The following is a 26,818-nucleotide window of genomic DNA, read 5'->3' as shown; positions in this document are numbered from 1 at the left end:
TTGGCCCTCACTCCTGCCAGTTAGTTATGGGAGTACTGCTTTTTTTTTTTTTTTTTTTTTTTTTTTTTTTTGTTAGCACTGATTTACTCAAATCTGGCTGTGCATTAATCTTCAGTGTAGTTGTAGTTTTGATGGTGTACATGGCTATTGTTTTGTCTGGTGCCAGCTCAGCATAAAAAATAGTGATAACAATTGGTTAGTAATAAAAGGTGCTTTATTTCACATGATATTTTTGTTCCCCAATGGTCAAAATGTTTTTTTGTTTTTTTTTTTTTAATAGTTGTGAATATTGACAAAGAACACTTGTTTCTTTCTTCGCTGCACATGAGCTGTAAATACAAACAACATACAGTACGAGTTTCGTTATTGCAAAACCCCTCAGAAGACTATTGACAAATCACAGAAAAGTTACATAACTCTCTTTCTCTGACAAACATGAAGCAGAGAAGAACTGGTGTTCTTTTCTTAGCTCAGTGTCAGCGCCACGCAAATAAGTCCAGGCACACTGTAAAAACACAGACGCTCACTTTAATATTCAAGATAATGTGGAGCTCAGAGGCTGTTGATTTACTACTTGTTTTAACAGCAGTAAACATCCCCCCCCCTCCTCCCTGAACCTGCTCGGTGGGACAGCAGAGTCCTTGGAATCCAAGTTGCTGTTGCTAATCAATAAACTGACAGGTGTTGCTGTAAAAGCACCTGTGGTCACTGCTCACCATATTCGACAGATACACTTTTAATGTTATCTGTTTACTGTATTATTTGCTAGACGTTATTGGGCTCTAACAAAAAAGGTTGGGTAAACAACAACGAGAACAAACAATATTCTGCACTTTACCTTTCCAGCTGCAGTTAAAATAGAAGTTTAGAAGTGAATTTCAGTTTCAAAATGCATTCATTGTCATAATTAGTGCACAACCTACTGAAATCCTACAAATTTGTCCCAATTTGGTTGTTTACCTAAGAATTTTTCTATCATTATTTTTCACTGGTGATGTGGACAATTGGGGACAGACTGGATATGCAGTCCAAACATGTAAGCTATTGAGGCTATGAGGTAGTATAATGGACTAATGTTATCGCCCTGTTGTCACTATTCAAAAAGATGCATACGTTGACAGCTGCAAATTTCTCCTGAAGGTCAACAATGGCCAGCCACAGGAAGCCGTGGCCTTAAACAACCCATTTGTGTCTTTGTGTAAGGCGTTAATGCAGTTAGTGTTTACTGATTTGACATTCCTCAACATCATTTGTTAAATCACTTAGTCAGCATTGAATAGCTATAGAAAATATAATCGGATCTGCGTCAGAAAGCTCATAGTGATGTGTTCAAAAGCAAGATGTTGCAAATCAGATTTGACAGAACCTTTTTTTTTTTTTTTAATTCCTGTAAATGCTGCTGCAAACACACATTGAGATTGTTGCACCAAAGTCGTCATCGCTCCCTGTTTTTTGTCCAAGAGGAGCTGACATCGGTTTTCCCTGTGATTTTTTTTTTTTAAATGTGCATGGAACAGCCCCATTGGGACACCTCCAGGAAAATCTGTATTGTGACCAAGTTAAGCCTGAAACAAGCTGTCTAAAAAGAAAATTCTAGAGGATCGGGATTAAATTATTCAATTAATATTGTTTAAATAGAGCAGACAGTATGTGCCTTGCTTTGTGGAGTTTTTCAACAAATGTTCAATATCATATGAATCTCATTTACAGTAACCAGCTGAATAAATCAGCATAATACACTATATACAAAACTATGTGAAAAAAAAGAAATTTCATTCAGTGTATTACTTATAGTAGGAGCATGAACCAGCTGCACATCAAAGGATTTCAAGGTGGCTCTGCCCCTCTACGCTGCATTACTAAAATGGGAAGTTTTTCTGTAGTGCAGGCCTTGAAGTGTTCCATCAGCTGCTGGTGACCTACTGACCCCAACCATCTGGCCATCTGCTGGTGAGGGGCAATTCAGCCCCCCAAAGGTACAGTAGATGATCTATACTGTAGAAGAGAGCAGCACCCATAAAGGGAGGGGGAAACATGTGCCACATTGCTTTAGTGGGGAAATGCTCAGGATCAGAACGATTAAATAAATTTACACCAAATGTGAGAGCGTACATTTGTATATACCTATTCTAGTTGCAAATATATTTGGGGAAAAAAATAATTATGAGCACCTAAGTTAATGTTTGAGTTCATATTTAATTTCATTTAGAATATAATACGATCCCTTTAGATTGCACCGACACTTCAACAGCTATGGAATGATTAGTGATACTACATATAGCAACACATCTGATCAAAATGTTGTGTATGTTATAATAAATTCCCATACATCATGTTATGCACACTACACTTCAACGAGTGAATTTCACTGCTGCTTATCATACATTAAAGGGTAGACAGTGGCTTTATATGAACTTTTTTTTTGCTCCTAGATATGTTATTTAAACCTTTTATATTTGTTTTGCTCTGCCTGCTCCTCTCCTTCACCCACCCGCTCTCTCCAGGCCTCAGCTGTTGTATAGCCGTTCTGACCTCTGAGATTTGGGGGCTGTGAAAGGGGTCGGCCTGTCAGTGTCTCCCTCAGGGCAGAGCAGTGACATTTAACTCAATATCCCAGTAGGATAGGGTTTCTCCCTTGCTCCCCTCCATCCTCCCTCTCTGTCTATCGGTTAAGTGTCAGTAGTCTCTGCGTGTACTCTGCGTATAGACTACTACGATGTGACCTAGGCAGGCCTGGACAACCATAAGCGCCAACCCCCACCGTCTCACTGGCACTGTGAGAGTGGTGCTAACGTGCCACACCCTCGTGCCAGGCTGCTGGAGCACCATGTGCTGCCGTAACCCATCAATTCCTCCCCCCTGTGGTTCTTGACCCCTATACATGTTCCCAGTTCTGTACAAGTGTTAAGTACTGAGGCACTGCAGCTGCATGCACGACTAACTTATGCAACTAAGTCTGTTCCTGCTGACTTGTGCGACACAAGCAGAAAGCGGGCGGGGGGGCACAGTGGATGTTCGTCACTCAGGAGAGGTGCCAGGAAATACTGATATATTTCTTCAAGGAAATCCTTGAAGGTTATTGTCATTACCAATACATGCTGAGGGCTTTACATGTTTTATAAGTGTCCAGCTGAATGATGTCAGCACGTAGTCATGAAAGAGTGTCAGTATGGTGAACTGGGGGAACCTCCGTTTAATTGGCCTTTTCTAGGTACTCATTAAAAACCAAGCTCTCTCTGATCCAGCTGTATGAAATACAACTCGGGTTTCTGTGCCAGCCAGCCAATGAAATTCCTACTCTTGAGTAACACAGACAGTAATATTCATTGAAAACCAATGGCTACAAATCCCATAACACTCTTCACCTGAAGGTGCTTTAATCCATCAGCCAGGAATGCAGCAGCATCATTTTAAATGTAGATTTGTTTGCATCCATAAGCTTTAGGTTTCCTGGCATCTACAATCTTAAGCATGTACACCAATAAATGTTCTGAATGTTCCAGTGACCAGTGTTTGAAGATGAATGTCTGTGGTATTGTCAGTGATGCAGTAATTAGTAGCGCAGTAAAGAAGCTATAGTGTTGGTTAGCAGGGTACTTGTTACAGCATTAGCTAATAGTAATAATAGAAGTAGCAGCTGAGTCTATGTATCCAGAGTTACCCACAAGATATAAATAGACTAGGTGACACTATGCAGCTAGGCATAGCAGCACGACAGCTTTGCGGCTTTTTTGTTTCAGAATGCTGTGCCTTTTAGTCCAAGCTCGCAAATCTTACTTTCATCTGTTGTTTGAGAGAATAAGATTGGTGGGTGTTTTAGGGCGCCTTTGACTTCGCCGTGTCATCAGTATCCGTGTGTTACAGTGGGCTGAAGAGTTCTCGGTTGTTCACACCATTCCTGCCACTTAGGGCCAACCTACATACAAGCCACAAGGGAGCCAATGAAAATGAGCCTTGAATGTGATCGAAAGTTGTCCTCATTTCACAGATGAGGGGGTGATTGTCTGTCTTGTTAATGACTACTCAAAACTCTTTTCGTCAATTCCAAACTTATTAGCCCGCACTGAGACTTTTGAGAATCTGGCCGCAGCCTCCTCTTAGCTTTAATGGAGTAGATTAATTATTGCTGCTACACAGTGAAGGTCCGTTGATGTAAGGGATGACAAGTTTCCAAACTGACAGGTTGGAGTCTTGCTTTTCCGGTCTCTACCTTTGGAGTGAGTTTTGGCCTAACTGTCCCAGGTCACAGGATATGAATTTGAGGAATATTCCCCATTCATGAAATATAAGACTTCAGCTGTAGAATGGATAGAGCACTCTAAGATTGTTTGTTACCACAGTTGGTCATCCTATATTTTGCTATGTACAGATACCATCATCACATAGATACATGGAAACCAAGATAGCTGTTATGGTGTCAAGCAGACCAATGTAACAAGAGAATGTGGAAAAACGCACAAGATTATGGGGTGAGCCTTAAAAATAATGTTGCTATCTAGTAATGGTGTCACCTTTTAATTTGTGGATATGCAAATAAAGATTATCTCTCTGGGGTTTTGTAATTGCAACTATACAGAGTTAATTTGGTTGTTCAGGCCTGTTTGTCTATATGAACCACTGTGCATTTAATATCATTTGAGAAATTAAGCTTTGGAAAATACTCCATCTCTTTTGCAATGGCTTTTTTTTTTGTACATTTTCACTTAACCCACTCTTTTTGGGTTCATTGCTAGGACTGCTGGGAAAAGAAACCGAACTGTGTCCAATTATCGGTTTTTGATTTTTTTTCCCGCCATCAAGTAACAATAATGAATACAATAAAACCCTCACCTCAAGAACAAGGTCAGGTTTGAGGTCTTGAAGATTCTGATCTAGAGAAAACTTTAGAACCACAGCCTAGAAGATATAATGCAGTAAAAATAGTTTTTGAACACACACCCAATGAATTGTGGAAAAACTAAGATTAGATGCCACAACTGAGACTGGATCAACGGCCAACAGGTAGAAGAGCAGTTTTAACACTGAAATGAGGGTGCACACTTTTTCCGAGGAACCCTGCACAGTCATGGCCTACTTATACCTCCTCCAGTCTTGCCAGATTATTATGAAGTGCACCAAGAGCAACAAGAAGACTGTGGTTGCAACCTGTTAACCTCTCGACTGAGCTACATTGTGATATTGGTAAATTGTGCAATACATATCACAACAAATGAGGCTTTTATACCCTTCACCTCCCACCTTCTTGTGCTTGCAAAACTTTGAAATTAAGACAAAACTATAACGATATGTGCAGAGAAATACAGAAAATGAAGCCTAACATTGCTTGAAAAAAATGAAGTTACATGCATTAAGTTGATATGTTTTTGGTCAAGAGAATATATTAAGCTTTATTTATCTAAACTTAACTCCCTCAGCCATTGCCTTTACCTCTCACCTTATTGGGCTTGTAAAGGAAGGCAAAATGACGGACAGAGCGTCTTGAAGGAAGGGTGTCGATGACAGCAAGATGAATGAATGAAAACAGAGCCTGAGAGATGCCTAAGGAAGAAATGGGATCTTTTTTAAATATAGAATGACGAACATGAGAGATTCAAAGTTTTTTGCATAGCCTCTGCATAGTTAGAGTATCAATACTAATCTTACTAGTTAAAATAACAACAGAAGCTGACACCAAATTGTTAATCTAATCTGCTGTTGCGTTGTGCAGGGGTTGTCACCATATTTAGTAATTCACTTTCAGGTGTTATTGTTGCCCTTACAAATTAAAAAACCTCTACAGGAAAAGCTAACAAATATGCAGTATTAACAAAGCACAACTACTTCTCTGTCATGGACAGGTGGACCCTTTCAACTCCATGAGCCAAAGGAGCTCAACATCGCCACCTACTGTGGGGCTGAACACTTGTACACATATGAAAACATGAACGACAGCAAGAACTACTTTGACCAGAGGTCAGTTAACACAGATTTTGAATGCTTACGTTTGTGTGGAAATGGAAACCTGAATATTAAATATGTGAATTCTACTAACTCTGAATTGGTAATACTTCAAACACAGTTAAAGAATTTTTTTCAGGTTAAAACATGTTGCGCTGCTGGTAGATAATAAACATACTACAATATTAGGCATTCAATTTAAGACAAAGTAGTGCTGTGGGCAGTTTACAGCTACAGACAACAACTAATTACCATTTGCGTGAAAACTCATTACAATTTGAAAATATGAGATACTGGATTGAAATAAAAATGAGGATCAGTCCGTTTAGCTCAGATTCTCGCTTTATTGGTCATCTTGATGAAAGACTACAAAACGAATTCACAAAAAATCTCTTTCAAGTAATCAAATCTGTACAAACCTAAACTGTGTGGGGTTTTTACAGCTCTGGCTCGTATGAATTTGTGAGAAGAGTCATCTGTATGCATGTGTGTGTGTGTTTGTGTGTGTTAGAGAGAAAGCATGTGCATGCTCTCCTGAGACGGTGGTGACGGAACTCTTCCTGTTCAAGGTTACTTAGACATTATACTTGAGCAGGATGGGCATGACACTGCACACACACACATGCACACACATACATACACACGTGTGTGTGTGTGTGTGTGTGTGTTTGAGATTTTACAGTACAGAGGACACGGAAAACAAAATAATCCCCCCCGCCACAAATACACACACCACCTGCCGGCAGGAGTTTGCTGTTAAAATCACCAGCTCAGCAATCTCCCACTGTCTCCCAAACCCTGCTTTTCAGTCACAATTACTGTACAGATAGACACTGTGGTTTCAACCTTTCAGCGGGGCAAAATGGTTAAGAGAGGGGGGATAGTATAAATCTCTAATACTCTCGCACAAAATGTACACACGCACACACATGGTTTTAATGCTCACTCACAGACAGACTGTCTCTTCGGCGCACACACTCACTCAGACAATTCATAACATTAAATGTTTAAAGAAGTACAGATAAAAAAGGAAAAAAGCCCTGGGTATAGGTTTGATTTCTGGCTGTTTGGTTAAAGAAAGGAGAAGAGAGGTAGAGAGGGCAGGAGGGATGGGGCGGAGGTGGAGGCTGAGGGCAGGCTACAAGTGTCATTTCTTAGCTTTCCTGGGAGGGGTGACCGGGCGACCAGAGCCCACGGCCCCTCCGCCGTAGAACAGCTTCTTGTCTGCCGGTTTAAGAATCTAAAAAAAAAAAAAGTAAAGAAAAAAAAACATGACCAAATAGCAACAACAAAGAGATGCCAAAATTTGCACACAAACAAAACAATTCTAAAATTAATGTTTTTATAAAGCTAGTTTGTAAACTTCTTTATCATTTTATCAGAGCAGTTTAAACCTGAAGAACAGAAATTTCCTGTTAGGGTTAGGGCTTTGAGATTTGTCTCCCTCTTGAGGCAGGAAAGTAAAGAAAAAAATAAACAGGACTCTTCATTTACAGAGAGAGAGAAAAAAAAAAAAACTTTAGAGAACCACAGTATCATCACATGAGGTAATGAGCCACTCCCGGTGAACTCTGCACCAGCAAAGCAAAGGGGCCACAAACACCTGTTTTATCATGTCTGTGATAACACAAAAAGCAGGGAGTTTTGTTGTTGGTTTATAGGCTTAATCATCATTGTGCTGGCGTTAGACTGAACACCTCGACTATGTTCATGGTGTAAAACCTCAGGTATGAATTTAACTATAGCTTTAACATTTGAAAACATCTGATCAAACAGAATTTTTCAAGGTTTTGCTTAAGCACCAGTTTTACCTGGAAGGAGCACATGAGGGTCTCATCTACGCTCATCATGGCTCCGGCATTGTCAAACTCGCCACAGTAGTTTGGGGCTGAGAAGAGCGTCACCAGCTGCCTCTTTGCGAAGAACTCATAGCCATCCTCTACCACCTGACAGACAGAGGAACAACAGGTTAATAAGTTGTTTAAGGGGTGAAGGTAATATCCTCCAAACACAATGAAGTCAGGCAAAATAACAGAACCAGAAACTTCCTATAATACGTGACAAGAAGAGCACTAGAGTTCATGCAGACTTAGGAGGCATGAAAAAGATCAAAGATGTTTCTATCAATCTAACTCCCTGGTTATTAGTGAGACCAGGCTCAAATCCATTATTGCCCTGAGGTGGTTAAAGGATATTCAGATGGTCCTTCTGGGCTACAGACACTATTTCAATACTTCAGAGGTGCCACCTGACTCTTTTTTTCAAATATTTGTCCCATATCTGTCACTGTTTGGGTCTACATTATAACTTAAATTGGGATTAAAATGCTGAAAAACATTTTTTACCAAAACACAATCATCACTTCTAATTACAACTTCTAATATGATTTGGCATTTTCGGTTGCTGTGGTGGAAACTACTGCAAAATGAACAGAAGAAACACTGTAGCTGGTGACCATCCACCATCCTCACTGCAATAAATCTACACACAGTAGACAGAGCTATTATCTTTTATGTTTTTATCTTTTCTTTTACTACTCTTCCCATAGTAACATTTACACACGAGTAGGGGTGTAGTGATTCACTCAATTCATGATTCAATTCATGAGACAGGCAACATGCTTCAATATTCCCACAATATGTTCAGTTAATCTGACTGAAGAAACAATTGAATGACTTTTTTTAAAAAAAACTTCTGGGGCACAATCAGTGCAAAACAATGCCTTTTCTTCATGTCTTCATAACATTGTAAACAAATGTGTCTTTAGAGCTGTGTTGCAGAGAACTGAACATTTGAACACAGGTAGGTCTATAAAATTGTAAACAAGATGCTGTTGCAGCAGTTTTACCAGAGTAAAAGTGATATCTTAAATCAAATAAACAATGCAAAAATCACAGGCACGTGACATCCTCAAGCTATCCTCCCCCACCGTCTGGCTGTGCACTGGATGCCCTTTGCTTCCAAAAGCAATTCATTTTTTAGTCCTTTTTTTATTTCTTACCATTAATCTATAATATTTTAGTATAGATTTATTTTTATTATAGTTCACTGAAATCCAACTGACTACTGTAAATTTACTGTCAATTTAAAGGCCTATCGGTTACGTCAACACAGTTGTGAAGCATCGGGCTGGTTAACCTGTTTTGACTCCTGCTTGTTGAAAAATTAACCGGCCTCTGACACTTTTTTCAGTGGCGGCCAGTTGGAGGCTGGTAAAAATGTGAGTGATAGGTAGCATTTGTTATCTAACACCCACACCCAAACCCCTCAGGATCACACTCTGGCACTGACCTGGTGGGCCCGACAGATGAGATCCATATCATGTTTGTGGAGGAACTTGGTGACAACGTCGGCGCCAAAGGTGAAGGAGACACCACGGTCGTTCTCGCCCCAACCCAGCACATCCTTGTCTGGGTCGGCCCACAGCAGATCACACAGCAGGCCCTGGTCAGGCACATCAGTGGGGCGCATAACCCTCCGCACCTGCTCCATAGACTGGAGGTCTGGGGACAGGCCTGTGGAAGAGGAACGGGAGTATTTGATAAGAAGCTTTCTTTGTGTGTAGAGGATCGTCTGGCCAACACCACTGTTTGGAGCCATTGGGCAGGGTTGCATACTTTAATTAAAGGACAATAAGAAAAACTTAAAATATAGCTTGACTTCAGAAAGAAACCCCTGAATTCAACAGCTCTATTATTTAACAGTCCATCAAATTATTGTGAATTATGTGAAGCCTGGGTATGCTGATGAACTGGAGGACTATCTTCTCCCTGCTCCTTACTCGCCGGTGTCAGTTTACACACTAGTATGTGCAACACATCAAAAAGAGGCTGAATTTTGAGATTGGTGAAATGAAATCTGTGTGACAAAAATTGTTCTTGTTCAGGTCTTGTTGCAGTGAAAGTATGAAGTATGACCGAACACGGGATTTCATCTGCACAGATGGTCAGAAAATGGTGATCAGTAGATTTTTTTTTTGTTTGACAGCAAGGCTTCTTTTGTGTATCTCTATGATTTCAACAGATTTGCTGTTCATGATGTTGAATTATCAGGGGAAAAATAAGGGTGAGTCCCCTAGACGTGTCAGTGGTTAGTTTGCTGCATCCTTTTGGACCGTATCAAAGATGCAGAACGCATACCTGTCAACATCACTGAACAAGCCTCTCATTCTAACTAGATCTTAAACACAGCATAGGCGTCTTTGCACTACTAAAATACACAACCCCCCCTCCACCCACACACAGAGCACATGGCACACTCACAGCGAGATGGCCAGCCGGTATGTTTTCCCACCTCTTTCTCCCTTTCATCACATTGAGTTGTTCTACACATGAACACACACAGCCCAGCTCCCATAGTGTAGGGCTGAAGCACCAGCATAATACAAGAAAATAGAACAACTCAATATGATGAAACACAGAGAGAAATGTGAAAACAGAGTCATATTTCAAATATATAATACAGTATTTGGCTACCTGACCAAGAGCCTGTAAGGGCTCATATTAATGTATTTATCTGAAATATAATAAAACATCTATAGTATAACCGTTTTTTGGACACTCAGTTCTTACATTTAAAAAAAAAAATCAATGTGTGTGTGTGTGTAGTTTTGACTGTTTCGGTCACACAGAGACCGGCCCATAAGGGAAATACAGCATGCCCTCGTAAACCAGGTAGTTGCCATATACAAGGATATCACATCATTACACACCCTCCATACATTCAGATGTGAGTGATAAGGGGCCATGTCTCATTGTGCGCCTGCCTTAATATGATTCCAAAGACTGATCAGGAAGTGGGAACTGGGCATGACAATCCAGCGAGATGTCATAAAAATATAGTAAATTCAAGTGATATCTGAAAGAGTAACATCTGTTTAGGGCTAGATGATAATTCAAATTTTATTTTCAATTGCAATTTTGGCTGCTGATGATTACAAAAACAAGATAATCGAGATAAAATAATTATTGTGCCGCATTCCGTTTTGTAATGATCCTCTCATTTTGTCTTGTACTGTCAATCCAACACATTCCTTAACAGTGGTGTGCTTTCGCCCCTCCCTTAACGTCACTTTTTAGCCAGGCAGTCAATAGCTGTGTTTCCATTGATGTAAATTCATTTGTTTTCACATTTCAAAGTAAAGCTAGAGACAAAGTTGGCAGCACTGCAGGTGCTGGCACGTTTATATTTAAATCCAAAGAAATCTACTGTAAAGCCCTTTTTTAAGTTCAATAAAAGAATGATGTTTCAAAAGTCAATAAGTAATCATGCTTAAATAAAATGTCATCTCACTACTGACCAAAATAATCGTGACTAAGATTTTTTTCCATAATTGAGCAGCACTATGCTTCTTCTGTTTATTGTGTCTAGACAAAGCTGTCGAAACAAATGGCTTCTACTTAATTTTTTGTGTCATTCGGGTGTCAGCTTGCTCAAATGCAGTGTACATCTACATTTATTATTTATGTCACGTACCTCTTCACTGCAACTGAGTATGACCTTCTATTTCCCCAAAATCTGCGCCCTGCAATTTTTTTAAGCGACCTTGTCATTTTAAATATTAAGAATTGCTAAGATGCAGCACAGAGAAAGATTTGGTCAACTTAAATTTGTTCATTTCTGAACAGAGCATTTTCACAGTGAGTGACTAATACAACCATTTGCTCCTATCATCTGTTAATAAATCCTGACAGCTCACTTATATTCATCTCTGACATTGCATTATGAATTTCATTGCTTACATAATTAGAAACTGTACAGTTTATTGGGCAAAAAGCACACCTTATGCTGTTGTCACAAAAAAAAAAAAACTTTCTTTAAGAGGTGAGTAAGCACCTTGGTGAACAAGCACTCACTGACATGTAATAACTGTTTGTCTGGATACAGACTAAGATGTAGTGACGTGCAGTCCAGGAATGTCACAAACATGAGCTCAACCTGGTGAACAAAATGCTCTACTGACATTTTATTGTGTAATAAAAAGCAAGTATGCAAGTATGATAAAAAAAAAAAGAGTAGTAAATGAGAGTAGTAAATGTGCTGAAGATCTTAGCACTGGTGCACTTAAGGAAATAATCTCCACCCATTTCCAAAAAAGAGGGGAAAAAAATCATGATCCCATACAGCCCTGCAGGTCTTTGACCATAATGTTGACAGGAACAACAGAGCAGAGGGGAGTTGGTGTGTGTGTTCTGGACAGGAGCCAAATGAAGTGTCTGGTGGAAATACCTCCATGGCAACAGAAGATCTTCTCATCAACAATGGCTGCGACAGGCAGGCAGTTAAAGCAGTCTGTGAAGGTCTTCCACAGCTTAATGTTGTACCGCCTCTTACCTGTGGGAGGCAACCATAGTTGCTTGGTCACAATCTTATCTGGAGACTTGAAAATCTTGTCCCAACAGCTGCCACTATTGCATCACATCAGATACACTTTACATTTTACATAATCCTAGCTCTGTAAATAGCTGAGAACGGCATGCGATTAATCACTGCCCAGATAGCTTCATCATGCTCCTTAGCCTGAAGCCTGGTGTTTTATTGATTATGTGGCTTTTTAACCATTACAAACTTTGTCTAACACATCATATTCATGTTTTATAACAAATTCTCTGCATTGCTTGCTTGAGTATATTAAAACTGCTATATTCAAGGGTTCGCTTCAAGCTCAAGCAAATATTGATTTGATGATGCAAAATGAAATAAAAATCGACTGGCATCAGTGATCATTGATGCATGAGCTAACACTTATTATACTGGTCAATGTTGGCAAATTTTTGCTCCACCACCACATTGTTAGGAAACAAGTGACAGTGGCAAAAAAGGAAAAAAAATCTGTTCTGCCATGTATACAGCATGCATTAGAGAATTCTTAATGCTTGGCCTAGTGACAGCAAGGAAATCTGATTTGAGTGTCACAAAATCAAATAGCCTGATAGTTTCAAAGATTAGGATTTTAAGATTCATATGTAACTGGTTACTTGTCAATGTTCTATTACTCCAAAAATTTTGTGAGAGCCCTACATATCAGAACTAAAATCATCATGAGATCCTTAACTTAACAAAAACGGGGGAAAAAAACTACACTTGCCCTTAAACATATAATCTTTGCTTACCATTTCAAATATTGTGACTTAATACATATCATTTTGCTAAACTTTGGTGCTTGGTGTCAAGTAAAAAAAAAAAAAGTTCATTTTTTCACAGTCTCATTAAATATCATCTTGACTGAAGTTTCAAGAGATTTAAAAAATCTTCAAACTCATTTTCTGTGTGCACTGACTATGACTCCCCAAACAAAAGCTTATCAGATTAGCTCGATGTTGCTCGATGTACTCTACTATCAAAACTCCTATACATGTGAATGCTTGTTGGTATGAGGAATGTATGTTGGTGTGTGTGTGTGCATGCCATATGACTCACACTCATCATAGAAGCCATATATTCTGTTTATGGAGGCGCACTCATGGTTTCCCCTCAGCAGAAAGAAGTTCTCTGGGTATTTGACCTTGTATGCCAACAACAGACAGATGGTCTCCAGGGACTGCTTTCCTCTGTCCACATAGTCTCCCAGGAACAGGTAGTTGCTCTCTGGGGGAAAGCCGCCATATTCAAACAGCCTCAGCAGATCATAGTACTGGCCATGGACATCACCTGGTGAGAGAGACAGTGTTGTAGATCGATTGTGAGGTGCTATATGGCGGTTTTGTCTGAAGGTGTGGCCGTCATGTACTGTTTATGAACACAACAGGGGCATGGATAGAGGAACAAGAATACCTGGCAGCCTGCAAATCAGCAACAACAAGGAACTGAACCATGACTGTCCTGTCATGCTTTTAATGGCTATGCTAGGTAATTTTGCTGCTGCATGACATAACGTCTTTGTGGCAATGAGACAACTGTACAACTTGTATGGGACAAGTGAGTGAGTACATGAGTACATAGTACCAGCTTGCACTTAATGTGATGATAGCAGTGAGATGCACTTCTGTGCAAACGTAGCCAGTCAATCCCTAAATTTACAGACTGTTCCTTTAAATCAGCAGTACCCCATTAAGTGGAATCAGCAGTATGTCACAGGAGGCCAGCTCCAGGGGGGGATTGAAATGCAAAACAATGCTGTACTTGCATGTCAATGTTATCGGAGTTTAACCACTCATTTTGTAATTATTTAGCAAGGTCACTTCTATTTCTTTTCTATTTTACTTCTTCAATTAGTTATCATTTGAGTCTCCCTTGACATTAAATGATAAAGAAGCATAGCATATTGTGGCCTTCTCAAAGAAGGCCAGCACTAAGCTACAACAGGCGTTTAAGGATGTTTTTGAATGCAATAGCTCACTACATTTGGGAGTGTTCCCTCAACCCTAAACACCACAACTAAGCCTCACCACAAATCTTGAGTGGCGCCTCAAGCTCCAGCAGTATTGGCTGGCTGAGGAAGATCTCCCGGGACTTGAGACAAAGACCACGAATCTCATTCTCTGTCAGCTGAACATTTTTGCCAGGTCTGGAGCCTTTCACTGTGGAAAGAAACAATGGACAAGAGTGAGACGTAGCACACAGGCAACAATGGTTCATCGATAATGGTGTATTATTCATAACACCGATTCCCACTGGGATATCCACAAAGAGTAGATAACAGAAATTCTACTTTACACCCATACAGATGGAGGTTTTGTTTGGTGGGAAAACAAGTCAAATGAGATACTTGGCATTGAAGTTTAAATACAAAAACCATTGATAATAAATCTAAAACAAACCCAGCTAGTGAACACACATTTCACTAAATACGTCTCTCTTCTTTTTCTCTTTCCCAAAATAACAATTATCTGCATTGCTACGTTACACTGTGTCATTAAAGAGAATCTTGGGATGAAGTTTTGCACCAAAACAATATTCCGGCATGTCGTATTACAATGAAGGCGAGTGGAAATCGTAATTTGAAGATAATAACGATCTGAGAAAAGGTGAACAACTCGGCATTTGCTGCTAATAAAGATGCTGAAAAAAATAAGTATACCTGAGAAAATATAAGTAAGCGCGTATTATGCAAACTGGTAGCTATGGTTCCCGGTTAGCAACGAGCTATGAGAGACATCAGACAAACTTACCTACAATTAGCTTGCAAGCTAACGTTAACGGGTTATATTAGCCGAGAAAGCTAAAATGGCTACCTCGGGGAATAAATTTAGAGAAAAATAGTGAGTCTTACCTTCCAGAAGACGCTGTATAATGGAGTCGATGTTCAATTTATCGGCTTCGGCCATAATATTCACCTGTATTGGTTTGTTTTTAAGTATCTACTCCCTGCAATTTCAAAATGTAACGGGCAAGATAACTAGCCGCCGAGTTAGCTAAACTAGTTTAATCGGCTACCGTTAGCCAGCTAGCTAACCTTGGGTGGAATTAACAACCTCAGAACCTGAGGCTGGGTGTTGAATTGTCAAAGGTTTTGGTTAAAAAATACTCCAGAAAACCGCATTACTTAGCTATTTTAATTTTAGGCGTTCAAATTCACTCTACTGTTTTATTTTATTTTATTTTCTAGTGAGACTAACGTTGCTCTTTCCGCTGGCTAGCACCCAGCCCTGGACAAAAAGTAGATACCTTGGAAGCGTTAGCTCATAGCGAGGCTGAGCGGAAGTGGAGAACAGATCCCGCCTCCCCATTGGTCGCTTGTGGTGTTTGGCGGCGTTCGAGGACCGAATGTTCTCAGCAGTGGCTGACTGCGGCCGCGGGGGGGGGCGTTCCCATGGTGATCTCAGTGCCCACGCGGATTGGTCAATTTTAACGTCCGTCAGCTTTTTAATCACCGTAAACAAGACTGTGAAAAGCATAATCATTCACTGTCACGATTCGCGTTTTGTCGCGGTAACTCGAAACAAACTATCAAGCAGTGTAATCTATTCTGAATATGTTCGTGTTTAGTCGATTTTATTTTTATTAAATTTACTACTTCCGTTGCTTCGCATCCGTGGCGCAGTAAAGCGACACCTACGGAAGTGACCAAAGATGGGAAAAATATTGACATGACGCAATGTCCGAGCGACCCGAGCCGCCACCGAGCACCGAGCGATTCATTGTGAAGTGGAGAATGACTTGACTTGTTATTGAATAAATATGGCTCGAATTCACTTTGACCGTACCCCGTCTTATCCACTCTAGTCACTTTAATACTGTTGTTTATATTGTACACTAGTAAACGGCCATGAAGTTGCTCCATAAAGACATTGAGAAAGATAATGCCGGGTGAGTGACTGACGCTAGCTCTCATGCTAATGAGTGTAACTTGTTTGCACTTTATATGCACATGTGTCAACCTGGCTGCGATACGTGTCCATATGGGTTTTGACTTTATACCTACAGGAGCGTGAGGAACGGGGGTTCATAGCGTGCAATGTCGAGCTGGACACGTCCACTATTTCATAAGTTGAAGTCAACATAAATGTGTAACTACTACCAACACAGCCTACATTTTACACTTTCGATTCTTAAGTGAGATCGGTGTGTGATAAAGGCTCCTGCACCCTAACACAGGGAAGAGGGAATGGTTTTATGTAGAGATTGTGTCTTTTGGAAGTTTCACATACAGGACTGTTCAATGCAGTGTTTGTGCACATCATGCCTCAGCGCGTAAGCAAAATCCAGCGCGCTGCATGGGCTGTGTTGTGGCTGCGTGTCCACATGGATGCTTCTGGATCATTGTACCATCCGCAGCATTTCCCCAAAACAATTGCATGATGACACCAGGGGCTGCATGATATGGACAACATCTCACACCTCGACATTTATATCCTGACAACAATGAAAATCAAGCATTCTTAAAAAAAAAAAAAAAAAAAAAAACAGCTGGATGTAGAAAATGCAGTTACTTCACAAAATAGTTTACTGATCAGAACAGACCAGTCACTGTCTTAGGCCTCACCCTGAATTTGATATCATCCATATCCATTACCTTTTGACATATTAATGTCAAACATGTTCATATCTAGATGATGCTAGTGATATAGACACTCAAACTCTGTGCTAATGCAGCCAGCAGCTTATTACTAACATGACTCATTTCGACTGAGACTGACATCTACATTTTGTGCATCTCTCCAGTCAGGTGACTCTGATGCCGGAGGAGGCGGAGGACATGTGGCACACCTACAACCTGCTGCAAGTGGGCGACAGTTTAAGAGCCTCTACTATCAGGTAACCTCTATCATATTTAAACTGTAAACCACAGTGCACACCCAGCATCTGAACGTTTACAGATGGGTGAGTGATGTCTGGTGGTTTAGCACTGCATGATTGGTGATCTTGTCAGATTTGGAGGCCAGAATCTTTCTGCACTTGTTTTCCTGAGCAGTTCTTGTGTCAAATCCACACACAAGCCACCACAACTTGTCCCCTGTCCTCTGGTCCCACAGGAAGGTGCAGACAGAGTCCTCCACTGGAAGTGTGGGCAGCTCCAGGGTTCGCACTACTCTTACTTTATGTGTGGAGACTATTGACTTTGACTCCCAAGCCTGTCAGCTGAGGGTTAAGGGCACCAACATCGAGGAAAACCAGTATGTCAAGGTCAGACATCATTAAGCGACTTGAATTTTTCAGCCCAACAATTGTCCAGCTTTTTTTTTTCAGTCGGATTGTAAAATCTGCTGATAACAATTACATGCCTTGCAGGAAAGGCGCTATAGATGTGGGTGACTTTAGGATACCACTCAGTTGGACTGGGCGATACGGACAATAGCAATATCGTGATAATCATAAAGAATTGTTTTGATATCTGCATAAAGCTATGTCTTCCTACATATGCAGATTTAATTACACATTAAATAATTTGGTGTTCATCACATTGACCTGTGTGAGGTACAAACTGTAACTTTCAAATAATGTTTTCTAATTTGTTTCATGTCATATTTCATTAGATTCCATTGGTAATTTGCTTTTTAAACATGAACAGAATTGTTTATCATGATCATTATTTCTTCAGATTATTTAGTTTGTATGTCTGTGTTGTATTCAGATGGGAGCCTATCACACCATCGAGCTCGAGCTCAACAGGAAGTTCACTCTGGCTAAGAAGACCTGGGACAGTGTTGTGCTGGACAGGATTGGTAAGTAGGTGGTGCTTGTAATGAAGGAGTGCAGTCATAGCAACGTTTTTTCTGTGGTCAGAAATATAGTGAAAAGTTTAATCTGTTGTATTTGGTTCCTTTAGGTTCATACTACCCAATTCCACATGATTTTTAACAGCATGACGAATTTTTTCTTGTGTTCTGTATTCCTACTAACTGCAGCACAGGTTACTTGAAATTAGTCCATTAAGTGCATTTTCAAGCACTCATGCTGTAGTTTCATAGGTGTGTATGTTTGAATAACATTGTTTTCCCTTGTCCCCAAAAAAAAACAAAAAAAAACAACAACAACAACAAAGAAGGTAAAGCTTCCAAATTTAAATCCACAACTCCACATTCACATTTTGTGAATGTGCCTTTAAATTCAGATGACTTTTGGTCAAATTCCACAGACTGTCCCCTGGCCAAGTCTAACTTTGATACAGTTACCAATCACCATAATCTCAGATAACTTCTGCTTCATAGATTCACATGTTTGCACTCTGACCAAACACAGACCTTTGCCTCTTTCTGTCAAACAAGTAATTGTGAAGTAAGCAAATATGGTTAAAACAACAATTCCAGAGCAGGCGTGTGACGCCACCCAGAAGGCAGACGTAGCGGCTGTGGTGATGCAGGAGGGCCTGGCCAACCTGGTGCTGGTGACTCCTGCCATGACCATGCTGCGTGCAAAGGTGGAGGTCACCATTCCTCGTAAGAGGCGGGGCAGCTGCACTCAGCATGAGAAGGTACAGTGAGTCAGCTCTCAATAACTGACACACACACACACACACACACACAAACACACACACACACACGCCAAGAAGAAAGAACTTTTTGAATCAATGGAAGAAACCAATAGCAGGTTATAACTGTCATAACTGCCAGATATGACTGAAATTTGAAGATGCATAAATGGCTGAATAGATAAATGTTTGTCAGCGACCAATTGGATGGCCATCGAGGACTGGGTGCATTAGTTATGTTGGGATGTTTTCCATCACGTCTGTCTGTGTCTTGGTATACAGGCGCTGGAGCGGTTCTATGAGGCAGTGATGCAGGGGATTCTCCGCCACATCAATTTTGATGGTGGGACTGTTACGTAGAAATACACCCACTCACACATGCACACATGTACACCACATTGCCAAAAGTATTCGCTCATCTGCCTTCACACACATATGAACGCGAGTGACATCCCATTCTTAAACCATTGGATTTGATATGATGTCGGCCCACCCTTTGCAGCTATAACAGCTTCAACTCTTCTAGGAAGGCTTTCCACAAGGTTTAGGAGTGTGTTTATGGGAATTTTTGACCATTCTTCCAGAAGTGCATTTGTGAGGTCAGACACTGATGTTGGATGAGAAGGCCTGGCTCACAGTTTCCGCTCTAATTCATCCCAAAGGTGTTCTATCGGGTTGAGGTCAGGACTCTGTGCAGGCCCGTCAAGTTCTTCCAACTGGCTCATCCATGTCTTTATGGACCTTGCTTTGTGCACTGGTGTGCAGTCATGTTGGAAGAGGAAGGGGCCCGCTCCAAACTGTTCCCACAAAGTTGGCAGTATGAAATTGTCCAAAATGTCTTGGTTTGCTGAAGCATTAAGAGTTCCTTTCACTGGAACTAAGGGGCCGAGCCCAACTCCCGAAAAACAACCCCACACCATAATCCCTCCTCTACCAAACTTTACACTTGGCACAATGCAGTCTGAAATGTACCGTTTTCCTGGCAACTGGCAAACCCAGACTCGTCCATCAGATTGCCAGACAGAGAAGTGTGATTCGTCACTCCAGAGAACACATCTCCGCTGCTCTAGAGTCCAGTGGCGGCGTGCTTTACACCACTGCATCCGACGCTTTGCATTGCACTTGGTGATGTGTGGCTTGGCTGCAGCTGCTCGGCCATGGAAACCCATTCCATGAAGCTCTCTGCGTACTGTTCTTGAGCTAATCTGAAGGTCACATGAAGTTTGGAGGTCTGTAGCTATTGACTGCAGAAAATTGGTGATCTCTCAGCACCTGCTGACCACGCTCTGTGATTTTATGTGGCCTACCACTTCATGGCTGAGTTGCTGTCGTTCCCAAACGCTTCCACTTTGTTATATCACCACCAACAGTTGATTGTGGAATATTTAGTAGCAAGGAAATTTCACGACTGGACTTATTGCACAGGTGGCATCCTATTACAGTACCACGCTGGAATTCACTGAGCTCCTGAGAGCGACCCATTCTTTCACAAATGTTTGTAGAAGTAGTCTGCATGCCTAGGTGCTTGATTTTATACCCCCGTGGCCATGGAAGTGATTGGAACACCTGAATTCAATGATTTGGATAGCTGAGTGAATACTTTTGGCAATATAGTCTATCTTCCTGTTATGCCTGATGCGTACATGCACATGTGAACATGTTATTTCTGAATGTTTTTACTGTTGTTTTCTGTGTGCCTGCATTTCTTGTACCTTTTAGTTTTATGCGCTCTGTAATAGTTAATTAATGTTGCCATATCCCCTTTGGCTATTTTTTTTTTTCAATTTCTGCTTGAAGGTCATATCAGCATTTCAGTGTAACGTACACTTGAGATAATTTAGATTTTGATTTGTCTTCCTTCAGTGGTGAAGTGTATCCTGATCGCCAGTCCAGGGTTTGTAAAGGACCAGTTTATCACCTACCTGTTCAAGGAGGCAGTTCGACAGGATAACAAGATCCTACTTGAGAACAGACCCAAATTCATGCTGGTCCACTCGTCATCAGGTCACAAATACTCCCTCAAAGGTAGGAGCTCTTGGATTCGGAGATCTAAACAACGATATGCTGCTCTTCCACAAGATGATAACTTACTCAAATGCTTGGTGTTTTGCAGAAATCCTCTCTGATCCCACAGTCACAAGTAGGCTCTCTGACACCAAGGTGATTATGCATCCTGTAATCTGTATTTTCACTGTTATTTGTATCTTTTTTCACACACCCTACTTACATTGTCTTAAGTCCTGAAATGAGGAGCATATCAGCGTGTTGAATCAGTGCACATGTTTGACTTTCAGGCAGCAGGAGAGGTGAAAGCCTTGGAGGACTTCTACAAGATGCTGCAGCACGAGCCCGACAGAGCCTTCTACGGGTGGGGGAAGGACCAAAACAATAAACTGGCTGTGACTCACGGCATCCTCATACGTCACCACTTCTAATCAACAACCTTTGTATCTCTGTGTTATTGTAGACTGGCTCATGTGGAGAGGGCGGCCGAGGCCCTTGCGATTGACACCCTGTTGATAAGTGATAAGCTGTTCAGGTATGTACACAGAGCTGGGTTTCTGTTACAGATGTCTTGGTTATGTGTTTCAAATACATACAACAGCAATGTGACTTTGTTGTGTGCCTGAGCAACCCAGTCTCACCTCATCTCTTTTGTTGATAGCTGAAATTTATCACCAAATAGCAGCCACGCCAATGTTACTTTATGTTCTGCCTATTCCTGCCACCACTGTTATGCTAAAAGGGTGTTGAAAGGGTGTGTGTGTGTGTGTGTATTAACCGGTTGTATGTGCACCAGACACCAGGATGTGCCCACCAGGAGTCGGTATGTGCGTTTGGTGGACAACGTGAGGGACAATGGCGGCAATGTCAGGTACCAGCTGTCAATGATTCTTAACTTTTCGGTTGAAACGTAAAACTATCATACCTTGGCCGCAATAATTTCATTCTTTCATTATGAGACAACCAGATATGGTACTCCAGTGTTCATTTTTTTTTTACTTTCATCTCTACAGAATATTCTCAAGCCTTCATGTGTCCGGTGAACGTAAGTACTAAGGACTGTTTTGATGGATATTATGTTATAAAGAGAAAATGATCTGATGCACAATAGTTCAGTTTGCTTTAAAACTATGGTGCAACAATTAGTAAACCATTTGGAATGTAACCTTGATGATTTTTCAGAGTAAATGTGAAGTCCCACGTAATTCCAATGTAATTTCTATTAAATTAAGAAATACATCTCAAATCAGTATGCATACAAGTTTGGCAAGCATTTTGGTTAATCTGAAAGTGTTCCCATTCTCGACCGACTAAACAAATCCTAAACAAATCCCGGTGTTTTTGGTATAGCCTTAATTGCCTTATTGCCTAAATATGGTAAATGTTGGGAGGGTTTTGTCACATCTAAGACTTAATTTGTTGGCTGTGGATAAAATAATGGTAATGTGCGCACACTATGTTTTTTCCACCAATAAATGCTGTAAGGGATTTTGTACTGTGTACTTCTGCACCTAGAAATAAATCTACATCTATATCTTGCTGAGAAGAAGAGTCTCTATCGGCTCTCAGCTATTGATGTCTTTGATCTCCTCAGAGCTGACTCAGCTGAGTGGAGTGGCAGCCATCTTGCGGTTCCCCATCGCTGACCTATCAGAGCCTGAGGACGACAGCAGCTCAGACTCAGACTAATCCCTGGAAGTGGACCAGAGTCTCATTGGCAGAAAAGAGAGGAACACTGTCCAGTGTTGCAGATAGCAATAGAATAGACGCAATCTGTTGTAAAACACAAAAATACTGTGTTGAGACTGATATATTCCACCTCTGCAACATCCTAACCTCTCTCAAAGCTAATTAATTCACACTCAGTTCATAATTCTCTGTCATCAGTTTCACATAATTTGATGCATCTCTGCTTTTGGGGTGTGTGTGTTGAAGGTTGCCTATCTTTTAAAGGTGCAGTTCATTCTAATGCCTACAAAAACTCCAGTTCACAAGAATGCCAATGAAAACGAATGTAATGTTTGTTGCCAAGCCTACATGCAAACACATTAAACTGCGAATGACATGCAAATAATTCTGACTGACCAATGTGGAAAAAACTTTGATTCTTGGATTTTCATTTCTACTGTATCTCTTTCTTGCAATTAAAAAGTGAAAGCACACATGCTACCTTAGTCTTATTTCTCTGTCACATGAACAGTGCTCATTGCACAAATGAATTATAAGCTGAGGCAAGATATAAAAATATACATTTTATTGCATAATATAATTTTCCATGAAAATAACTATTTTGGTAATAGGCATTTGCAGCTACTGCATTTGACAGACTAAGAATCAAGTTTCCTCAGGATTTGGTAATTCGTACAGTGATATTCGAGTTCCACAGTTATGACACTGTAACTCCAGTTTTAAGCTTCAAGTTATAAATGGATCTCTCGTGAAATGTATATTATAATGTATACAATCTCAGTGTCAGCAGCTAGGACTAAAGTGCATTTCAACACAGCACGCTTCTCTTTCCACCTTAATTACTCCTCAGCCTCACCTTATTAAAGCCTAAATATTAATTCTATATGGGAACAGCGTGGCCTAGAAAGTTGTGTGTGTGTGTGTGTGTGTGTGTGTGTGTGTGTGTCTGTGTGTGTCTGTGTGTGAGAGAGAGATAAAGATGGACATGGCATCAGTCGCTAGGACACTGGTAGGTTTTAATCCAGGCTAAATCTTCCAGTGTGCCCCAGTGCAGGTAGATGATGGAGCAAATGACCATCACATGCATTATCTGGTGGCTGTTCCCCCAGTTGTCAAACAGGCCCGGGCTGAATCGCTCGGGGATCTGGATGATGTTGACCAGCCCCCCCAATACCGCCAGCGAGTCCATGATGAAGAAGAGCCGCAGCGAGTGTGGGCTGCCCACCCCGCTGCCGTACACCCGGAACAGGAAGAGGCTGAAGCGAAACAGGGCCTGCCAGATGAAAGCTCGCAGGCGCAGGACGTTGGTGCGGGCCGTGGTGGCGCAGTAGATGCCGTAGGCCGACACCAGGATGTAAGCCAGTAAGGCTACCCGCTGCACGGTCGGGTAACACAGGAGGGTGATGTGGATGATGGGTAGTGCTCCTAGTGACATGTGGGAAGACTGCACAATTAATGAACGGCACTTCACTTCATCCAAAGACTACTGCCTGTTGAACTATTAATTAACTATAAATTAGTGATCAATTTACAGTTTAAAGGTAAATGAGGACCCTTTGAACTCATCGTGGTATAATTCAGTTTTTTTTTTTTTTTTTTTGGTTGGTTGTTGGCAGGGTATCTCTGAAATACATTTGCCTGTAATATTGAGGGCATGTTGATCATGGGGTGAGAAAGAACCGATTCACTTTTCACACAAATCACCAAGGCTGTAACGCCCATATACACTGAGAGGTACAAGTCCCCCCCAATGCTGAAATGGTGGTTTCGGGCTTGCAAATCACACAAAAAAGTGGGCGTGGCTTCACATAAGGAAGCATGTAACTTTGAAACGGCTTCATGCAACACCATGAAGCTTTGTGGAAAGGTCGTTCATGGGGGTAAGGAATAGCTGGTGGCTTTTAATACTGATTGGCCAAAGGAGGTTGTGGTTGTGGTCATGATTGACTTTTAGTGAATATCTGACATGTGGACCTGGCACCTCTTGATAATTGGATTGTGTTGGTCACAGAATCAGTGATCAACTAAATCAACCATCAATAATCAACTAATCACCTTAACATGAAGTTTAGCTGGGGAGTCTGTGTGTCACCTAGGTAACATTTTCATCGAGTCAAGGACCTACCCAGGGTGTTCACTAGGCAGACCCCGAACATGTCCAGGGAGAGCAGGGTGTCATACACATGCTCTCCTCCCACATGGTTCATGAAGATGTGGTACAGGACTGAGCCCACGGTCGGGGAGAGGCAGGCCAGGTAGTGAGCCACGCAGAGCCAGATGCTCTCCACATCTGACCACGGGATACTGTGAGGCAGCAGCACCAGAAAGAGCAAGAACGGGATCCCTGGAGTGACAGGATGTGAGGAGAGGTGAGGTGATAAGAAGGTAAAGCAGATACTCAGAGACTTTGTTTGACTGCATTTGACAATGAATGTGTTGTAGTGATGATTAATGGCATTAAACTAGTCTATCTCTCAGTTCCCCTAACCCAGGAAATTCTTTCTAGAAATGCTTTCTGGGGTTGATGCCTGTATTGTGGTTGAATTGGTAACAACAAAAAGCTCCCTCTGCAGAACAATATGAGGAATTTAGAGGTTTGACAATGGTTCCTCTGTTTATTTGCAACAGGAACAATCTAAAAAAAAATGTCTCTTACACTGCAGGTTTACAGAAACCTACTGAGCAACTCTCTAATGCTAATACCCTGCAGTTCCCCTCAGTAAGAGTGTTAGCCTTAACGAACTTATAGGATACACACAGAGGAAGCGCAGCAGGCTCCACTGGGAGTTCAAGGGTAAACAAGCTTTAGCTCATGCACAACAAATGTTCCACAATGGCTCATGTTTGCACAACTTCTGCCAAATTACAGGCAACTTGCAAGTCTTTCCTTAACAAAAGCAGTTTTTAAAAAAAAATTAAATTAAAGACACATTTCGGCAGGTGCTCCTCATCTGTTCATGTCTGTCTTGGTGACTCTTGCTCATGGGATAAAAATGAATCGTTTGTCACCCTTGAGAAATGTCAGTTGCCTACCTGCACACCTCTGTAAGGCCCAGATAACAGTGAGATATTTCCAGGGCAGGGATTCCCAGGGCAGATTACAGCTAATACCCCATATCTTTAGTCTCTTTACACAGCGTTGTCAAGCTTGACACTGGCCATGCAGTAAGTGAGAGCACTGACCCACTGTGACCCGTTTTGCATGCGTAACCCCTTTATGGTTTAAGTTAAGGTGATTCCCGCCAAACTGGTCTCATTTTAATCCCTTGCAACCAGTTTACCCCCTCTCATTCTATGTTTAGTGGCATGTGAAACAATAATGAAAAAAAGCTTTTTCAACAGCAAAGAAATGGGCTAATACTGATGCATTCGTGAACATTATTTCACTGATATTCTCACATTTAGTTCAGAATGACAGGGATGAGAGAGGATTCTCAGGTTAAAGAAGAGTTTAAGAGTGCAATGGAAAGTGAATTTCTGGACTTACCATGGGTGTAAATGTTCCCCAGCTCATTGTGCATATAGAAGAGGCTTTTTAGGCATTCCTGAGCAGTGGACACTGGCCGGTAACCAGTAAGCACATATTTGTTGAACTGAAGGTGTGAAGGAGTCTTTGCAAAGTCCAACAGCCGCGGTCCTTTGCAAAAAACCATAACGACTTCCTGCAGCCTATGTCCCCCCCTGAGTTTACATCAGGTCACAATGCAGTTTCCTCACCATCATTTCATAAAGGAGGCCCCGCTCTGGAGTTTTGAGGCACTGCCACGATGAAGACTAGATTTCTGTCTCCTGAAAACCCAGCGCTAGACAGGTGCAATTCCAAGCAGGCAACCTGTTGAGCTGGCCAAGTGGCATGCTTTCTGCAGAACCAATCAGCAAACGTCTGTTATTCCTAGGGATAAAGCTGGGGTAATCCTCACAAAAAGCCATGTGCATTACTGCAACTGCTCCTTTACTGTCATGGCTAGGAACTGCCACACACCCCAACTTCACTGTATACATACATCTATTTCCTCACTGTAGTTACTCAAGGTTGCATGCATGCAGCTTCCTATTTCCCAAGCTCTACTACAACTACAGGGTTGTAAGGATAATCTGGGGATTACAACACTTAAATTGGTAAATGGGAATACAGTAATTGAGATAAGTCTTGAAGTGATGAAGAGTGCAATGCTCAAAGCCCATCTGTGGTCCTGCACTCATTCTGTTAACAGTATTCTCATAAACTCACAGTTACAGACAATTCATTACTGTAATTACCAACCAAGTTCTGATCATTGAAAATAATAATAATGAAGGTTGACATTATGTAAAAATAAATGTAGAAATGGACATGCA

At 41.2% G+C, this 26,818-nt stretch overlaps 3 protein-coding genes across 3 annotated transcripts; 1 reads left to right on the top strand and 2 right to left on the bottom strand.

Moving 5' to 3' along the window:
• Positions 1-6,261: 6,261 nt before the first annotated feature.
• ppp1cab (protein phosphatase 1, catalytic subunit, alpha isozyme b) lies at positions 6,262-15,561 on the bottom strand. Its single transcript, XM_030078713.1, has 7 exons — positions 15,149-15,561; positions 14,325-14,456; positions 13,357-13,587; positions 12,166-12,270; positions 9,229-9,452; positions 7,749-7,883; positions 6,262-7,177 (listed from the first exon to the last, which is right to left on the bottom strand). The coding sequence occupies exons 1-7, from the start codon at positions 15,201-15,203 to the stop codon at positions 7,085-7,087; spliced, it is 975 nt and encodes a 324-aa protein (XP_029934573.1). The 5' UTR covers positions 15,204-15,561; the 3' UTR covers positions 6,262-7,084.
• Positions 15,562-15,771: 210 nt separating this feature from the next.
• Positions 15,772-22,953, top strand: pelo (pelota mRNA surveillance and ribosome rescue factor). Its single transcript, XM_030078712.1, has 13 exons — positions 15,772-16,185; positions 17,041-17,133; positions 17,352-17,502; positions 17,951-18,041; positions 18,627-18,790; positions 19,070-19,130; positions 20,651-20,812; positions 20,901-20,947; positions 21,082-21,155; positions 21,255-21,326; positions 21,588-21,662; positions 21,805-21,836; positions 22,386-22,953. Exons 1-13 carry the CDS (start codon positions 16,145-16,147, stop codon positions 22,478-22,480), a joined length of 1,158 nt encoding a protein of 385 aa, XP_029934572.1. The 5' UTR covers positions 15,772-16,144; the 3' UTR covers positions 22,481-22,953.
• A 75-nt stretch (positions 22,954-23,028) lies between these two features.
• On the bottom strand, positions 23,029-26,733 carry paqr4b (progestin and adipoQ receptor family member IVb). The gene is made up of 4 exons (XM_030078716.1): positions 25,968-26,733; positions 24,606-24,824; positions 23,446-23,905; positions 23,029-23,413 (listed from the first exon to the last, which is right to left on the bottom strand). Exons 1-3 carry the CDS (start codon positions 26,131-26,133, stop codon positions 23,472-23,474), a joined length of 819 nt encoding a protein of 272 aa, XP_029934576.1. The 5' UTR covers positions 26,134-26,733; the 3' UTR covers positions 23,029-23,413; positions 23,446-23,471.
• Positions 26,734-26,818: the final 85 nt, after the last annotated feature.

Source organism: Myripristis murdjan, chromosome 19 (assembly GCF_902150065.1).
Source record: "Myripristis murdjan chromosome 19, fMyrMur1.1, whole genome shotgun sequence".
Classification (NCBI taxonomy): domain Eukaryota; kingdom Metazoa; phylum Chordata; class Actinopteri; order Holocentriformes; family Holocentridae; genus Myripristis; species Myripristis murdjan.
The sequence above is the reverse complement of the archived record's forward strand: the minus strand, read 5'-3'. Positions and strand labels throughout refer to the sequence as shown.

Bases quoted from the DNA above. Each gene is read 5' to 3' on its own strand.
- ppp1cab (XM_030078713.1), bottom strand. From the start codon at position 15,203: ATGGCCGAAGCCGATAAATTGAACATCGACTCCATTATACAGCGTCTT. The intron at 13,588-14,324 runs GTGAGGCTTAGT...CTCTCTCACCAG, and splicing joins GGCGCCACTCAAGATTTGTG to GTGATGTCCATGGCCAGTAC. The intron at 7,178-7,748 runs GTAAAACTGGTG...TTTTTTTTTTAG, and splicing joins CCCTCATGTGCTCCTTCCAG to ATTCTTAAACCGGCAGACAA.
- pelo (XM_030078712.1), top strand. From the start codon at position 16,145: ATGAAGTTGCTCCATAAAGACATTGAGAAAGATAATGCCGG. The intron at 18,042-18,626 runs GTAAGTAGGTGG...CAACAATTCCAG, and splicing joins TGTTGTGCTGGACAGGATTG to AGCAGGCGTGTGACGCCACC. The intron at 19,131-20,650 runs GTGGGACTGTTA...GTCTTCCTTCAG, and splicing joins CCGCCACATCAATTTTGATG to TGGTGAAGTGTATCCTGATC.
- paqr4b (XM_030078716.1), bottom strand. From the start codon at position 26,133: ATGGTTTTTTGCAAAGGACCGCGGCTGTTGGACTTTGCAAAGACTCCT. The intron at 24,825-25,967 runs GTAAGTCCAGAA...CTGTCACTCCAG, and splicing joins GGGGAACATTTACACCCATG to GGATCCCGTTCTTGCTCTTT. The intron at 23,906-24,605 runs GTAGGTCCTTGA...ACATGTCACTAG, and splicing joins CTGCCTAGTGAACACCCTGG to GAGCACTACCCATCATCCAC.